The sequence below is a fragment of the Acomys russatus genome, chromosome X, assembly GCF_903995435.1.
Source record: "Acomys russatus chromosome X, mAcoRus1.1, whole genome shotgun sequence".
Classification (NCBI taxonomy): Eukaryota; Metazoa; Chordata; class Mammalia; order Rodentia; family Muridae; genus Acomys; species Acomys russatus.
Genome location: NC_067169.1, coordinates 107,319,457 through 107,337,393, shown reverse-complemented (window position 1 = coordinate 107,337,393; position 17,937 = coordinate 107,319,457). Strand labels below are relative to the sequence as shown.

Sequence of the window (17,937 nt, the reverse complement as noted above, 5' to 3'; positions counted from 1 at the left end):
CCTATTCTAATCTCTCTGGTTTCCCCTCCTGTTTGTTGCTCCTTTCTCTTTCACACTTCCCTTCTCTACTTCCTTTCCTCCTCCATCTCCTTTGCTTTTCCCTTTACTTCTCTCCTAATGTCTCTTCTTCCCTCTTCTTCTGTCCTGACTCCTTTTTCCTTTTCTGTCCTCTTCCCTCTCCCTTCCCATTTTGTGTTCCATTCTCTTCCATCTTTTGTCCTCCCTCTTATTCTTTTTTTTTCTGTTTTTCCTCTTTCCTCATCTTCCTTATTTTTTCCTCTTCCCTATCAGTCTTCATTCTTCCTTAACTCTCCTCCTCCCTCTTTTTCCATCTTCCCTTCTTTTCCTTCTTTCCTCTTTTCTTCTTGTGGCTCTTCCCTTATGTTAACTCTTTTTTCTTTCTCCCTCCTCTTCCATGCTTTCTTCTCTTCCTTCTTCCCTTCTCTTTTCTTCTTCTCCTTTCTTTCTCATTCCTGTTCCCTCCTGTTCTCTCCTCCCTCCACTTCCTTCTTCATTCCTCTTCCTTCCTTCACCCTCCCCCCACTTTCCGTATCACTTATCCCCTTCCCACTTCCAGTCTGCTTCTCTTCAGACATCCCTCTTTTTCTATCCTGTTCTTATTTCATGATCATCCCTGGATCTCCAGTTTTGTCTTCCCTTCTCTTCTCTATCCTCCTCCACCCTTTTTCCATTCTCACTCTTTTCCTCTTACTTTCTCTTCTGTCATAGTCTCTCCTCTTTTTACCTTGTTTATTCCTCCTCACCTCCCTCCCCTTCCTTCATAACTTTACCCTCCTCTTCCTCTTTTCCTCCATTTCTCTCTTTTCTCCTCCCTCCTTTTTCTTCTTTCTCCCTTCCTTCCTCTTCTCCCATCCTTCTTCATCCACCTCCTAGTCTCTTTTCTCCTTTCCTTTTCACTCTGCATTTCTCTTGCCTCCAATTTTCTCCTTCCTCCTTTTTCTTCCTCAATCCTCTTCCTCCTTCACTCTTATTTCCTCCTCCCTCCACCTTCAGCATCCTTCCTTTCCACCTCTTCCTCTTTTCCCTCCTCTCTTCTCTTCAGACCTCCTTTTTATTCCTTCTTTCCTCTTGCTTACTTTCTAATCTGCCTCATATCCACAATTCTTGTCCCTCCTCATTCCCCCCTGTACTCTGTCATTCTAGTTCCTCCATCCCAGCCCCTCTTACCTGCTCTTTCCTCTTCTTCCTTATGTTTTTCACTCTTCTATTTCCTATTCCTCCTCCCTTGCCTACTCTTTTCTTTCCTCTTCTGTCCTTCTCCTTCATTCCTCTCTCCTCTTCTCTCATTCTCTTTTCATGCTTCCTTCCTCTTTTCTACTCATTCATCTTTCCTGCTCTTTTTACACTCTCCTCTTCCCTCTTCCCCTCCTTCCCTTTCTTTTCTTTATTTTTCCTTCTTTCTTTCTTCTTTTTTTTTTTTTTGAGGCAGGGTTTCTCTGTGTACCCTTGGCTGTCCTGGACTTACTTTGTAGACCAGGCTGGCCTTGAACTCACAGATATACACCTGCCTCAACCACGGAGGGAGAAGGAAGGAAAGGAGGGTAAAAACGGTGGGAAAGAGCCGAAGGGCAGGGATGAGTGGGAGCGAGGCGGAAAGAAAGAGAGAGGCGAGTAGAAGGGAGGGGGCAAGACGAGGGGCAAGGGAAGATGGAAGAGGAAGGGAGATCAGAAATGGGAGGAAGAAAGATGGAAGAAAAAAAGGTGGAGGAAAGGACATTCGAAGTGAATAAAATGGATGGGAAAGAGAAAGAGGTGAGAGTAAGGAAGGCGAGAGATGGGGAGGAAACTGAGAATGGAAGGTGGAGAAACATAGGAGTGAAGAGGAAGGAAGATGAAAGAAGGGAAAGGGGGGTAGAAGGGAGAAGGGTCAGCGTCGTGGGCGGAAGGGGAATCATATGGGGCGAAGTGAGAAAAGACGGGGAGGAAGAGGAAGATGAAGCGTGGGCCTGAGCGAGGGGAGCGGGCCGACGAGCAAACGGAAATGGGAAAGAGGAAATGAAAACGAAGAAGTGGGGGGGTAAGTAGACAACAGGTGAAAAGAAAAAAACGAGGGGGGAGGGGCGACAAAAACGCGCAGTCAAGAAGAAAGAAAAGGAAGGCAATAAGGGGGAAGGGGTAACGAATTGGAGGAGGGGTCATGAGGAACGAGGGCTGCGTAAGCGAAGAGGGTAAGGAGAAGAGGAATCACTGATAGGAAGGCACTAAGGAAAAGAAGGAAAGAACACGAGGAAATAGGGGGGATCAAGGAACGGAAAGAAAAACGACAGAGGAAAGAGCGAAAAGAATGGGCGCGGAGCAGAAGAAAAAAGAACGGGGAAAGGAGGAAGGGAAGAGGAAGGGCAATAGGAGAGACAGAAGAGTAAAGAGGAAAAGAAGGAATAGCGGGGTTATGAGGACACTCGGAAACGAGTGAAGAGGAAACGAAGGAACGCAGAGGAAAAGAAGGCGGAAGGAAAGCGGAGTTATAGAACGGGCGAGGTGGAAGGAGGGGAGGGGCCGAGGAGACCGACGCGGACTTAATATACAATGTCATTTCTAATTTTGCCTCCTCTTTTATCCTTTCTTCTCCCTGTACCAAATCCCCTCTCCCTCACCTTCCCATTTCCTCCTCCTTCTTATTCCATCTTACCTTTTCTTCCTTCTTCTCTCCGCCATTCTCCTTTCTTCTCTTTCCTCTTTAGTCCCTCTACTTTCTTGCTTCTTTCTCTCTCCTTTACTTTCTTCCTTTTTCTCCATTTTCCTTCTTCCCTCTCTTTTTCCCCTTTTCACTTTCTCTCTTCCCTCCTCACTAATTTTTCCTTTTCCATCTTCCCTCTTCCCTCCTCTTCACCCCACTCTTCCTTATTTCCAACAATTCCCTCTCTCTTCTTTATTCCCTCTCCCTTTTCTTCCTTTACTTTACCTCATTTTCTCTTCTCATAGTTCTTATCTCCTTTTCCTTTCTTCACCCTCTGCCCTTCTCTTTCCTCATCTTCCCCTTTGCCATTTTTCCTTTCAATCACTTTCCCTCTTCTTTTTCTGAGACAGGGTTTCTCTGTGTAGCCTTGGCTGTGCTGGTCTCACTTTGTAGACCAGTCTGGCCTCAAACTCACAGAGATCCACCTGCCTCTGCCTCCTAGACTACTGGGATTATAGGATGCACCACAGCGCCTGATACCTTTTTATTTTCTTCCTACTCCTTCCCCTTCTCACTTCCCTCCTCTTCTCTCATCTTCTTCTTGTTCTTTTCTTTTGTCTATTATGCATCCTCTTCCACCTTCACTCCCTCCCTCCTTTCCTCTTTCTTCCTCTTCCATCTTAACTCCTCTTCACTCTTCCTTCCTTCCTTTCTTCCTTCCTCACTCATCTTCCCCGTTCTCTCTGCTTCTTCACTATTCTCCCTCCTACCTCATATTCCCTTCTCCCTCCATTCTCTCCCTTTCTCTTCTCCCTTCACTTCACTCATCATTACTTTCTTTCTTTCTTTCTTTCTTCCTTCCTTCCTTCCTTCCTTTCTTTCTTTCTTTGGTTTTTTCAGACAAGGTTTCTCTGTGTAATAGCCCTGGGTGTTGTGGATTCACTTTGTAGACCAGGCTGGCCTCAAACTCAAAGAGATCCACCTGCTTCTGCCTCCCAAGTGCTGAGATTACAGGTTTGTGCCACCTCACTGCCTGGCTTCTTTCCTCCTTTCACTTTGATCTCCCTTCCTCTTCTCTCCTTCTTTCCCTCTTAACTCTTCTCCCTTCATCCCTCTTCTTCCTTCCCCTTCCCTTCTTGTTCCTTTTCCTTGCTTTTTCCTCTTTCTTATTCTTCCCTCCTACCTCCTTTTCTCTTTTTTATTCCTCCTTTTCTTCCTCTTTCTGTCTTCTTCTATCTGCCCTCTTCTTTTATCCCTACTCTTCCCTCTTCTTTCCTGCTTCCTCCTCTTCCTTTTTCTCTCCTCATTTATTTCCTCCTGTTCTCTTCATCCTCTAATTGCTCTCTCAATTTTGATCCCTCCTCCTTCATCTTCCCTTACCCCAACACTCTCCTCTTCCCTTCATTTCTCATCTTCCTCCACTTCCTTCTTCTCTCCTTCCTTCTCTTCCCACTTCCCTCCACTTTGTTCTTTCCTAATCTCACCTTATACTTTCTATTCCCTCAGACATCCTCTTTCCTCTCTCATCTTTCATCCTGTCTTTGTTCCTTTTCCTGCTCCTTAACTCTTCACTCCTTTTCCTTCTTTCTTTGTCTTATGTCTACATTCTTCTTCCTTCTCCTCCCTCCTCCATACTCTTTCTTTCTTCTTATTTCTCCTCTTCCCTTCTCATAACTTTCCCTCCTCTTCTCTTTTTTTACTTCCTCCTCTTCCTTCTTCCTTTCTCTTCTCTTTTGCCTCTCCTTCCCTCCTTTTCCACTTCCGTTTTCCTCCTTCCCTCATTTTATTCTCTTCCTTCCTATTATCTCTTCTTCCACTTCCCTTCTATAACCCTTTCTCTCTTTTCTTTTTTCCCTTCCCTTTTCCTTTGTCTTTCCTTGGCCTCTACTTTCCTCCTCATCCTTCCTAACCTCACTTCCCTATCTCCTTCACTTATCTCCTCTTCCTTACCTCTTTTCTCCACTTTCTTCTTTTTTCTTCCTGTTCCTTTCTCTTTCCCCTCTTTCCTCTTTTATATCTCTTTTCTCTCTTCTTCACTAATTTGTCTTCTTCTCTCCTCCCTTCCCTTTCTTCTTCCTCTTTCTTCTTCCCTCCTCTTCCTTCCTTTTTCCTCCTCTCTTGTCCTCCCTCTTCATCTCCCTTCCCTCTTTCCTCTTCTTCATTGTTCTCTGCTCTTCCCTCATCCCTCTTCTTCCTTTTTCCATAATTTTCCTTCTTCCTTTTTATCCCTCTTCCCTCATCTTCACTATTGATTCCTTTCCCATCATACCTTTTTCTTCCCTCCTTTGTCCTCTAACATTCTCTTCTCTCTTCCCTGTTCTTTCCACCTTTGCCATTCTTCCTCTCTCTTCTTCCTTCTTCTTTCCTGCTCTTGTCCTCCAAACACTTCCCTTGTCCCTCCTCCCACCTCATTTTTCCACCTTTTCCCTCTTTCTGCCTCCCTCCATTTTCATTTTCACCATCTTTTCTCTTTTCTGTTCCTTCGTCTTCTCTCTTTCTTTTTCCCCATCTCTTTTCTTCCGTCTTCTGTCACTTTCTCTTTTCATCCCTCTTACCTTTTCTTTTGTTTTTCCTCCACTTCAATCATCTCCTCTTCCCTCCTTTCTCCCATTTCCTCTTCCGAACTCTTTCATCCTCCTTCACTGTTCAACTTCCATCTTCCTGAATCTTCTTTCTTCTTCTTCCCTTCTTGTTCCTCTACAATGTCTTTCCTCTTTTTTCATATTCCTTCCCCTTCCCTCTACTTCCATTTTTCTTCCTCTTCTTTACTCCCTTTCCCTCTCTCCTCTCTCATCTTTCCTCCTTGCTCATCTTTTTCCTCCTCTTTCACCCTCCTCTTCTCTTTTCCCTCCTTTTTCCTCATCATCCCACTCATGTCCTCTTCCATCCTCTTTTATCATCCCTCCTATTCTCTACCCCTTCAACTTCCCTCCTTTTCCTTCAGCCCTGCACTTTCCTCCTTTCCTTTCCATCTTCCCTGTTATTTCCTCCCAACCCCCTTCTCCCCTCTTCTTTCATGCTTCCTCTTCCCTTCTTTTCCCTCTTCCTTTCTCTTCCTTCACCTTACTTGCCTCTTTCCCTTCCCCCTTCCCTTCTCCTTTCCACTTTCCTCCATTTTTCACTTTCTTTATTTCCTCACTCCCTCTTCTTCTTTCTTCCATTCTATTCCCTCCTCCTTCCACTTTACACTATCGTCTACTTTGAACTTCCACCCTCTACTCTTTTCTTTTCTCTCTCCTCTTCCCTCTTCATAATTGCTCCCTCCTTTTCCTCATCTTCCCTGATCCCTTCTTTACATTCTTGTCCCTATAACCTCCTCCTTCCTTCTCTGTCCTTTCATCGACTTCATTTTTCCTTCCCCTTCTCTTTTTTCATTACTTGCCTCCTCAGTCCCCTTCCCACTCCACCTCTCTTCTCTACTCCCTCCTGTTTCTTATTCCTTTCACATCCTCATTCCCTTCTCACTTTGATTCCATCTTTCATTATCTTCCCTTTTCTCTCACCTTTCCACTTCCCACTTCTATTTTTTTCTCTGTCTCTTTCTTTCTTTTTCATCTTCTATCCTTGCTCCATTATTCTCTTGTTTCTTCTTGCCTCTTTGGTCATCACTGTTAGTTTTTCAATCTTCTTTCCTCTTTTTTTCATTGTACTACTTCCTCTTCTACCCTCCTTTTTTCTTCTTCCATTACTCTCCTCTTCTCTTCCCTTCTCTTCTCCTTTATTTTCCATTCTCCCTATTTTTTATTCTTCTTCCTCTTCTCTCTCTCTTCCTCATCCATCTTCTCTACTCTTCCATTTTCCTTCTTTTCTTCTTCCATCTATTATATATTTACTTCTCTCCCCTTTCCTCCTTCCCAATCTTTTCTTCTCTTCCCTCTTCTTTCTTGCTTCCTCTCATTTCCCTTCCCTCCTTTTCCTCTTCCCACCCATTCTCTCCTCCCTCCTCTTCCTACCTTAATCTCCCTCTTTTTGCCTCAGTCCTGTTCCCTCTTTCCTCTTCTCACTTCCCTCCACTCTCACTTTCCTCCTTTTCCTGTCTCCCTTCTCTTCCATTCTCCCTTATAGTCATACTTCTCTTCTATTTCCTATTCCCTCTTCTTCCCTTTTCCCTGCTTTTCCTCACACCTCTTCATTCATCCCTCTTTTTTCCTCTTCTCTCCTCATCCTTTTATTCTAGTCCCTCCTACCTATTCTTACCTCTTCCCTATAACCTCCCCCTTTCTTCTTTTCCTGTCTTTCTACATTTCTCTCCTTTCTATATTTCTCTTTTGCCCTTCCTTCCTCTTCTCTTTTCTCTCCCCCTCCAATTCTTTCATGTTTTCTCTTCCATCTCTCCTCTTCCCTTACTCTCACCTCTTTTCTCTTATTCCCATCTTTTTCTTGCTTCCTTTTCCCTCTTTTTTCTCTTCCATATTTCTTCCTGTTCCCTCCTTATCCGTTTTACCTTTCCTCCTCCTCCTCCTCCTCTTCCTTTTTTCTGTTTTTCAAGAAAGGGTTTCTCTATGCTACTGTGAGACTATTTTCCAGACCAGTTATGTGCAGCAGGCTCCTACTTTTCTATGAGCCTTCTTCCCTACATGATCCATATCTTCTTTTACACTCTTCACCTCTTCACCCTGATCTCCCAAACCTCCAGTCAAGCCCAGGCCTCACATCACATTCTTCATTCTCCTATCTGCATCCCCACTTGCCTTGCCTCCCACATTGACTCCTGATTACCTGCACATCTCCTTGTCTTCCTGCCTAGCTTGCTGTTCCTTCCAGCCACCTTGCCATATATATGAGCCACTTCCCCTCCTGCAGAGTGCAAGCTGGCCATTTCTCAGCCTTCCTGTCCATCCAAGGTTTTGACTCTTTCTGCACACAGGGACCCTTGACATCACTCTTCTTTATCTTTCATCTTTATTCAAATCCAATTCTGCCTACCCTCCCTGGTTCATAATCCTCTCTCCAGCATCCATCTTGTCTTGCTCTCAGATTCCTATGTTCCTAATACAACACATAAACTCCCCTGTTGTTACTCACTCCAATCCCTTCACTGCCTCTCCTCTCTGCTCTATCCCTGTCTTCCCGCCATGCTGCCAAGCATGCAGCCTTCCTCCTCAGGACTCAGCTCCCCCCTTAGACTCCTACTCTCACCATAGCCTCTGTTCTCCTCCTGGCCCCTGTCCTCCTCCCTGCTCTTCTTAGCCCATCTAGCCTCCTGTCTCCGCGAACCTCCTGACGCAATCCCCAGTCTTTCTTGCTCCTGGTGTGTACCCTGCCCTCAGGAGCACTATGTCCCAGGACAGTCTCTGAATTTTCCCCATATTTCCACACTCATGTCAAAGGCCTGTGCTTCCACACAGTGACCCCTAACATCCCAGAGACTAGCCCTCTACACCTGGCCTATCAACTCGCCATCCCATCATCCTCCTTGTCTACTGCCCTCTCTCCAAAGTCCTGATTTCCTCTATCTTCTAGGCACATCCTGAGCCTCCTGTCCTCTTGCACAGACTTGCCATCCTCTCACAGCTCTCCAGTCCTTTCCAGTTCCCCTACACAGCCCTGACACCTAGATTTCTCCTTTACCTCAGTCTATGATCCAGAATTTCTGAGACTCCTGTTTTCCTCTCTAGCCACTGCCTTTCCCTGCCCCCTCCCTGAGTTCCTGACCTCTGAACCCAGGCTTTGCCCTTTATCCAGTCACCTACACTGTCCTATCTGGCCAACAAGCTATCTTTCTGTTCTCTATCTGCTAAGTTTCAACCGCACCTTTCTGGCTCTGTACTCAGATTCTTAGACACCCTAGGAGTGCTTCTAGACCCCAGTGCCCTCCTCTTTCTGGGAACACACTTCCCTCTTATCAAACTTTTCAGCTGCAGAAGACTCCCCTCTCCCTCTCCCTATCCCTGGGACTAGCATTTCCAGTCTTCTGGACTTTGGCCCTCACTTTCCACATCTGGGCTCTACCCATGAAGTCAGCTCACCCCATCCTTCCTGCATTCCCTCTTAGTTTCCAGCAATCCCATTGTATCTTCTGCCCTCCTCTTCACCATCCACCATCCTCCTAACCCTGTCTTGTGCTTCTCATGACCTCTTTCCCTTTTCTTTTAAGACACCAGCCTCATCCTTCTCTTGTCCCAGAGTCTCATATTGTCCTGGGGCATTAGGCCCTCATTCTCAGACTCCATTCCTTATGATACCATCCCCAGTCTACTCACCTCCCTGTGTCTCTGGGGACCCCCTGGAACTTTATACCATCACCCTGAACATCCTTATCTTCCTGCACAACATTTGTGTACCTCCATAGCCTTTAAGACTTCCCTAGGGGCTTCTTTCCCCCAGATTTCTCCATTTCCAGTGCCTGTACTCCCAACTCACTAGTCAGATATAACAAACAGTTCACCTCCTGCCAGGATTTCTCTAGTCTTATAATAGTGTTCCTAGTTTCCTTACTAATAACTTCCTGGTTTGTCTCCTGGCATCTCCTTTTGTCTCTTCTTCCTAGTACCCTGTCACCTCCAGCATCTTTTCCTCACCTCCATCTTTCCATCCCCATCCTTCTAACTCTCCTCTAAGCTACCTCTATTCTTTACTACCCTCCAGAATCTGGCTTCTTCCTCTTACCTCTACTCTGTCCCTGAGCCTTTTGTTCTCTTCTCAGACCTTGAGTCTTCTTTCATGCCCTAGTGTCCTTCAGCTCTTCCAGAGCTTTCTGGCCCCCACCAACCTTCTACCCCCATCTTGAGCCTCATGCCTTTCACTCCACACTCCCACCTTCTCCTTTCACCTCAGGATCTTCTCATTTCCATATGTCCTCCTCCATAGCCTTCTGTGTCCTCCCAGCCCTTTGGCTAGCCTCTGCCTCCTGCCCTGCAGCGACTCATCCTAGATACCCTCACAATTTCTTATGCTTCTCGCCATCCTCCTTCTTTCTTCTCCCAGCTTCATGCCCCCCCCCCCGAGCAGCATGCTATCCTCCTCACGACCTCCCTCCCTCAGAACTTGTCCTTGACTCACTTTTCTTCCTTTTGGCCCTCCTGTCTTCCTCCAGGTCGTTCTCTCCTCACCTCCATCATTCTGCTCTCATCTACTCACCCCTCACTTCTGCCTTCTCTGCTTCTTAGTCCTTCTCCACGAGCCTGTTGCACTGCTCCTCACCCATGGACCGTCCTTTAGTCTCCTGCCATACCATCCTCCTTAGACTCTGTCCTCATCTCCAGCATCTTCCCCTTAGCCTGCTGATATACCCCTCTTCCTGATCACCTGCTCAGCCTTGCTCCCTTTCTGTACTTTTATCCCTCTCCCTAACTCTTGCCTTCATCCTTACCATCCTGTCCTCTGCCAACCTCCTACCCCCTCTCAGCATCAGGCCCTCTACCCAGGCTCTTACCCTTATTTTTCCTACAGCCTCCCTCCTAAATTCCATTGGGCCCTCTGTCCTAGCCTCTTGCTTACCCTTGAGCTATCTGCCTACTCTAGCCTCTGTCTTTACTCAACCTGCCTGTCCATCCCCCAGTCTCTACCCTGCCTCTCCAGCTTTGGTCTTGAACAGCCAATTCCTCCCTACCTGAGTCTCCCACCATTCTATCTAATATCTTTCCACCACCCCCATTCTACCTAGCCTCCTCTCCTCCTCCCTAGGCTTGTGCCTTTCCAGAATCTCCTAAGATCTCCTAGCCTCCTCCCCAGCCTTTGACCTATTACCATAGCTCTGGGCGTTGTCAGAGCTCCATCGGCCTCCTGAGATTCTTGTCATTCTGCCCATCCCCCGCCTTCCAGGAGTCCTCTTCCCCTCAACCTCCTGCCCTCCTGTCTACCTCAACCCTCTCATCCTTTTTTATGTCCCCCACCACCACCTAGTGCCTAGCTCCCAGTTTCCCTACCATTTCTTGAACATCTGACCTTTCTCCTCAGCTTCTTATCCTACAGGAGAACCGCCCGAGCTCCTGTAGTGTCCTACCCTCCTTTTGAGGAGCCTTGTTGTCCTTGTCCCCTAAATTCTGCCCTCCCCTGAAGCCTCCTCTCCCCCAGCCTCTTGTCCTTGTCTGGATGCAAACTGTCCTACCCCCTCCCTTGCCTCCAGTCTTGTTCCCCAGCTATCTGCCCTCCTTAAGCCATCTATCTTCCTCTAACCTTCCGTCTTCCTTTAGCCACCTGGTTCTTTTCTGTCTTCCTCCTGAGCCCACTGCCCTCTTCCTTAGTCTTCCGGATCGCCCAGACCCTCATACTTCACTGAGCCTCTGGCCACAGGCCACCTTTGTACTTTGTCTCTGCCCCCCACCTCCAGCCGTCTGCTGTCATTTAGGTGCCTCCCCATACTCCAGCCCTTCCTCAGACTCCAATCATACCCCTGCTACTCCCCAGCCTCCTGCACACCGATTCAGCCTTCGGCTTTTCCAGTCTCTCTCCCTCCCTCTAACCCGCATGCCTTCCCCAGTAAACTTATATCTTCCCATAGCATCATAACTCCCCCTGAGCCTTCTGCTCTCCTCACACATCACGTGTCCTTCTCCTGCCACACACGGACTGTCCTCACAGCCTTAGGCTTAGTTTACTCCACCCTACGAGTCTCCTCTTTCCCTGCCTAGTCACCTGCCTCTCACAGCCTTCCCCTGTCTGCCCTCCTCATCCACACTTCCTTCTCTACAGCCTTTGTTCTCCCCAGCCTTCTGAGCCCCCTCCCACCCCGAACTCTCCCCAGCCCCTTCCCAGCCTCCTGCTGTCCCCTGTACCTAGCCTTCAGTTTCAGCCTTCTTTCCCCCTTCCTCCAGGCCTCTTATTCCCACTCTAACCCAGCCTTATACCTGCCATGCTTCTCTGCCTTCCTCATCAGCAGGCTGCCCCTCACAAGCCCCGGTTATTCCTCTTACCAGAGCTGCTGTGAGAGCTGCTGCGTTCCTTAGCGGCTTCCTGACACCTCCCTATCCTTCTGCCCTTTTCTATCTTTCCCCTCCCTTCGCGCCTCCCACTCTCCCCTTCAGCCTACTGCTTTAGCCTGTTGTGTAACCTTTGCCCGCCCCGAGCCCTTAGACCCTGCTAGCTTCTTCCCAGCCTACCTGTTTCAGTGTTCCTTCTTGCTTTCCAAACACCACATTCCTCTCTAAACACTACATTTTCTCTCCAAACACCACATTCCCAGGATAGTATGGCCCTCAATCCTGTCTATCTGCACTCTCTATCACACTGTGCCAGCTCTGCTTGCTGCCTCCCTGTCCTCCAGGCTTGGACATGCTCCTTGAGCCTCCTCCTCTGTTCAGCAGATTCATACCCTCTTCTAATCCTTTCATCCTAGCTCAGGTAATATATATATATATATATAGTTCCTGAGCCTTAGGAACTGTTCCTCAGTATCATAACCTTCTTCTGGGACCCCAGTCCTCCTCCAACTACCCCATTTCATCCCTGATGTCACCTTTAGCCTCCTGCCTGTACCTTTAGTCTCCAATCCTCCTCACAACACAGCCTTTTTTGGGGTCTTTGGCATCGCTTTCCCCACATCCTACTGTTGTCTCAGCCTCTGTCTTTGTTCCCAGAATCTTATATTCCCCCCGAGTACTTACCTTTTAGTGCATTCTTCTGCCCGCCTTCCCAAGCTTTTGTACTCTCTAGCTTCCTACTATACACCAGGAGACTCTTGAGCATCTCTTCAGATTGTTGTTCTTCTGATATTTTTACCATCGCCAAGATCTACAGTACTTGCGAGCCCCTGCTCTTCTCTACAGTACCCCGGAGCCCCCTGATCTTCTTTACTGTACCCCCAGAGCACCCTGATCTTCTCTACAGTATCCTAGAGCCCCCTGCCCTCCTCTACAGCACCCTGGAGACCCCTACTCTGTTCTACAGTACCGCCGGAGGCCCCTGCTCTTCTCTACAGTACCCCGGAGCCCCTTGCTCTTTTTACAGTACCCTGGAGCCCCCTGATCTCCTCTACAGTACCCTGGAGTCCCCTGCTCTGCTCTACAGTACCCCGGAACTGCCTGCTCTGCTCTACAGTAACCCAGAGCCCCCTGCTCTGCTCTACAGTACCTTAGAGCCCCTTGTTCTGCTCTACAGTACCCCAGAGCCCCCTGCTCTTCTCTACAGTACCCCGAAGCTGCCTGCTCTGCTCTACAGTACCCTGGAGCCCCCTGCTCTGCTCTACAGTACCTTAGAGTCCCCTATTCTGCTCTACAGTACCCCGGAGTCCCCTGCTCTTCTCTACAGTACCCCGGAGCCCCCTGCTCTTCTCTACAGTACCCCGGAGCCCCTTGCTCTTTTTACAGTACCCTGGAGCCCCCTGATCTCCTCTACAGTACCCTGGAGTCCCCTGCTCTGCTCTACAGTACCCCGGAACTGCCTGCTCTGCTCTACAGTAACCCAGAGCCCCCTGCTCTGCTCTACAGTACCTTAGAGCCCCTTGTTCTGCTCTACAGTACCCCAGAGCCCCCTGCTCTTCTCTACAGTACCCCGGAGCTGCCTGCTCTGCTCTACAGTACCCTGGAGCCCCCTGCTCTTCTCTACAGTACCTTAGAGTCCCCTATTCTGCTCTACAGTACCCCGGAGTCCCCTGCTCTTCTCTACAGTACCCCGGAGCCCCCTGCTCTGCTCTACAGTACCTTTGAGCCCCCTGCTCTGCTCTACAGTACCTTAGAGCCCCCTGTTCTGCTCTACAGTACCCTGGCACCCCCTGATCTGCTCTACAGTACCCTGGAGCCCCCTGCTCTTTTTACAGTACCCTGGAGCTCCCTGATCTCCTCTACAGTACCCTAGAGTCCCCTGCTCTGCTCTACAGTACCCCGGAACTGCTTGCTCTGCTCTACAGTACCCCAGAGCCCCCTGCTCTGCTCTACAGTACCTTAGAGCCCCCTGTTCTGCTCTACAGTACCCCAGAGCCCCCTGCTCTTCTCTACAGTACCCCGGAGCTGCCTGCTCTGCTCTACAGTACCCTGGAGCCCCCTGCTCTGCTCTAGAGTACCTTAGAGCCCCTATTCTGCTCTACAGTACCCCGAAGTCCCCTGCTCTTCTCTACAGTACCCCTGAGCCCCCTGCTCTGCTCTACAGTACCCCGGAGCCCCCTGTTCTGCTCTACAGTACCTTAGAGCCGCCTATTCTGCTCTACAGTACCCTGGAGTCCCCTGTTCTTCTCTACAGTACCCCAGAGCTGCCTGCTCTGCTCTACAGCACCCTGGAGCCCCCTGCTCTGCTCTACAGTACCTTAGAGCCCCCTATTCTGCTATACAGTACCCTGGAGTCCCCTGCTCTTCTCTACAGTACCCCGGAGCCCCCTGCTCTGCTCTACAGTACCCCGGAGCCCCCTGCTCTGTTCTACAGTACCTTAGAGCCCCCTGTTCTTCTCTACAATACCCCGGAGCCCCCTGCTCTGCTTTACAGTACCCCGGAGCCCCCTGCTCTTTTTACAGTACCCTGGAGCTTCCTGATCTCCTCTACAGTACCCTGGAGTCCCCTGCTCTTCTCTACAGTATCCCGGAGCTGCCTGCTCTGCTCTACAGTACCCCAGAGCCCCCTGCTCTGCTCTACAGTACCTTAGAGCCCCCTGTTCTGCTCTACAGTACCCCAGAGCCCCCTGCTCTTCTCTACAGTACCCCGGAGCTGCCTGCTCTGCTCTACAGTACCCTGGAGCCCCCTGCTCTGCTCTAGAGTACCTTAGAGCCCCTATTCTGCTCTACAGTACCCCGAAGTCCCCTGCTCTTCTCTACAGTACCCCTGAGCCCCCTGCTCTGCTCTACAGTACCCCGGAGCCCCCTGTTCTGCTCTACAGTACCTTAGAGCCGCCTATTCTGCTCTACAGTACCCTGGAGTCCCCTGTTCTTCTCTACAGTACCCCAGAGCTGCCTGCTCTGCTCTACAGCACCCTGGAGCCCCCTGCTCTTCTCTACAGTACCTTAGAGCCCCCTATTCTGCTATACAGTACCCTGGAGTCCCCTGCTCTTCTCTACAGTACCCCGGAGCCCCCTGCTCTGCTCTACAGTACCTTAGAGCCCCCTATTCTGCTATACAGTACCCTGGAGTCCCCTGCTCTTCTCTACAGTACCCCGGAGCCCCCTGCTCTGCTCTACAGTACCCCGGAGCCCCCTGCTCTGCTCTACAGTACCTTAGAGCCCCCTGTTCTTCTCTACAGTACCCCGGAGCCCCCTGCTCTGCTCTACAGTACCCCGGAGCCCCCTGCTCTTTTTACAGTACCCTGGAGCTTCCTGATCTCCTCTACAGTACCCTGGAGCCCCCTGCTCTTCTCTACAGTACCTTAGAGCCCCCTATTCTGCTATACAGTACCCTGGAGTCCCCTGCTCTTCTCTACAGTACCCCGGAGCCCCCTGCTCTGCTCTACAGTACCTTAGAGCCCCCTATTCTGCTATACAGTACCCTGGAGTCCCCTGCTCTTCTCTACAGTACCCCGGAGCCCCCTGCTCTGCTCTACAGTACCCCGGAGCCCCCTGCTCTGCTCTACAGTACCTTAGAGCCCCCTGTTCTTCTCTACAGTACCCCGGAGCCCCCTGCTCTGCTCTACAGTACCCCGGAGCCCCCTGCTCTTTTTACAGTACCCTGGAGCTTCCTGATCTCCTCTACAGTACCCTGGAGTCCCCTGCTCTTCTCTACAGTACCCCGGAGCTGCCTGCTCTGCTCTACAGTACCCCAGAGCCCCCTGCTCTGCTCTACAGTACCTTAGAGCCCCCTGTTCTCCTCTACAATACCCTGGAGCCTCCTGCTCTGCTCTATAGCACCCTGAAGTCCCCCTGCTTTTCCCTCCAGTACCCAGGAGCCTCCTGCTCTGCTTTACAGTACCTCGGAGCCCCCTGCCCTGGTCTTTGGGTTTCAACCTTCCCAGAAAATCTTCCTGACTTCCTTCAGTCTCCCACAACATGTTTGAGTTCACGTGCTCTTCAGAACTGTCTCACAGGCTTTCTTTCTTCCCCTGGCCCCCTCCCCAGTCTGTTGCCTTCCTGCTGCTTCTTTCCCTGCCCTCTGTCCCTCACAAGGGAGTCTCTTTACAGCCCTGCTCTCTGACCTCCCTCAAGCCCCTTTCCCACTGAATCTCCTGTCCTCTGGCCAGTTCCACCTTACTTCAGCCCTAGGGTTCCTGGCTTCTCAGGTAACCCCTCAGCATTGCACGGAGCTCTGAGAGAAGAGAGCCATGAGAAGCATCTTTCAGGTCCAAAGGCAACTTCAATAGCCCATACCCTAAAAGGCTGTCCAAATATCCGGAAGTGAGCTCAACCAATAGCATGGGAAGATTTCTGTGGGTTAGATAAAATCCAGCATTCCTCAGGAACTGGTGAAGCCAGTTCCCCTCTGGCAAGATGAGTCATTCCCTTATGTCTGGCAGCCAGGACCTGTGACCCCCTACCAGCATACAAAGTGTATGCAAAGTGTGTGCTGGTATCACAAAATGTGTGCGGGTATCTCAAGTACTTGGTACACATTCCAAGTAGATGCTAGCATCCAAGCCCTTCTCACAACTTCCCCCACCTTACTCTGCCTCCAGCTCAAGGGCTTCTCTCTCCCTCCCTCCCCCCACTCCTCTCTCTCTCTCTCTCTCTCTCTCTCTCTCTCTCTCTCTCTCTCTCTCCTCTCTGCTCTTCTCCTGCTTCTCTATACATATTTTCTCTGTTCTCTATTCTCTCTTCTTCTCCCCTTTTGCAGATAACCTTGGCAAAGTCCAGTCTGCTGGCCATGTTCCTTCTATCTCTTTCTCTCCTGCTTTGGAGCCTCTGGCTGTTTTTTCCTGTCCTCACATTGCACAACATCTAGCTCCGGCACCTGGTGGGTGGGTCATCGTCTCAGGAGTCCCTAGCAAGCTGCCTACCAAAAGGCACTGAGGACTTTACCATTCACAACTGCAGGGAGGTCTCTGGACTGCACAGTGTGCCCTGCAGAGAGCTATCTCATTTCCCCTTACTCAACACGCCTCTTTCACCAAAAGGTAGGTCAATGAAACAGAAGCTAAACCAAGAAATAATGACACTAACAGATGTTATGAGTCAAATGGACCTAACAGATATCTACAGAACTTTTCACCCAAACACAAGATATTATACCTTCTTCTCCGCACCTCACAGAACCTTCTCCAGAATTGACCATATAGTAGGTCACAAAGCAAGCCTCAACAAATACAAGAAGATTGAAATAATACCTAGTATCAACTTGAATTACACATATAATTCAAGACCTTAGAATGAAAAAGAAGACTTTGATTCACCTATCTCTGAGCAGTGTAAATGAGACCAACTCGAGCCTTCCGGACCTGCTCGACTGTTGCCCATTCAGCTTGGAGGCGAGGAGCAAAGGGTGGTGGTCCTGTCAAGGGTGGTCTGGAAGGAGGTTCTGAAGGAGGAGAACTTCCCTGCTCTACTCTGGATGGCCCTCTTGGCTTAGAGCTTGCTGTCCCATGTCACACCCATTTCTGCACTCAGCAGAAACAGGAAGCAGCCAGGCAGTGCTTGGTGTACAGAACTCGGGGGTTTTATTTTAACTTTGGGAGAGAGCAACATGTGACAACATCAGAAGCTGCATCTCTGACCAGACAGTGCTGGCCATGCATAGTCCATCACACATGGAAATGTAAGGTCATCCAGGTCAAGTCTCTGAATTCACTGAAGCTCTGCTGCCTGCAAATGAAGTGTTCCACCACCCTGTCACACAGTGAGGACACCATGAAGGAACAAAAGTAGCCAAGGGGGCGGGGAAAGCAGAAGCTCACAGACTGCTCAGGGCCATGATGTGACAGGGACACAAAGCTGAGTCCTAGTTCTGCCCCTCTCCTGTGTGACACCACTGGGCCCAGAGTCCAGCCCAATGTCAGGACCTCTGACCTTACACCATAGCCCATGCCTAGGCTGGGGCAAAAAGGTGTTTCCCTGTAGCGGGAGGTCTAAGAGGAAGGGTGGTCAGACTTCAAACTTGTTTCTCTCAGTAGTCCATGATCCTTGGAAAGGAGGAGATTCCCATGAGCTCCTCTCTCTACCCAGCGGCTCCATTCCCATCACACACCTTTGCACACAGGCACACACACTGGATTCAAACATACATACATGGACTACTAGTGAAACTTGGGAGAAAGAAGCCATCAGTCCTGCCCCATGCTGAGCAGCAGAGACCATTTGGCAGCCACCTTTCAGCCTGTGCCCTTCGGGTGAGACAGACTGAGATCTTCATCTGGGTCCCTGACTCCAAGTAGGCAGTTGAGCCACTCTGTCCTTGGGGCTGGCTGGCACACTGAGTTTCTGTATCAGGAATGGGATGCATGGACCTTGAATACCAGGGACAGAGAAGCTGGGGGAGTGTGGGATAAGTAGTAAAAGTGTCCCTTGGGCGATTCT

The 17,937-nt window shown here is 49.6% G+C and overlaps 1 protein-coding gene across 1 annotated transcript; it reads left to right on the top strand.

The window, feature by feature from the left end:
• The first annotated feature begins 2,158 nt into the window (after nucleotides 1-2,158).
• On the top strand, nucleotides 2,159-14,868 carry LOC127185453 (uncharacterized). Its single transcript, XM_051141908.1, has 5 exons — nucleotides 2,159-2,189; nucleotides 12,157-12,805; nucleotides 12,886-13,333; nucleotides 13,485-14,021; nucleotides 14,083-14,868. The coding sequence occupies exons 1-5, from the start codon at nucleotides 2,159-2,161 to the stop codon at nucleotides 14,866-14,868; spliced, it is 2,451 nt and encodes an 816-aa protein (XP_050997865.1).
• Nucleotides 14,869-17,937: the final 3,069 nt, after the last annotated feature.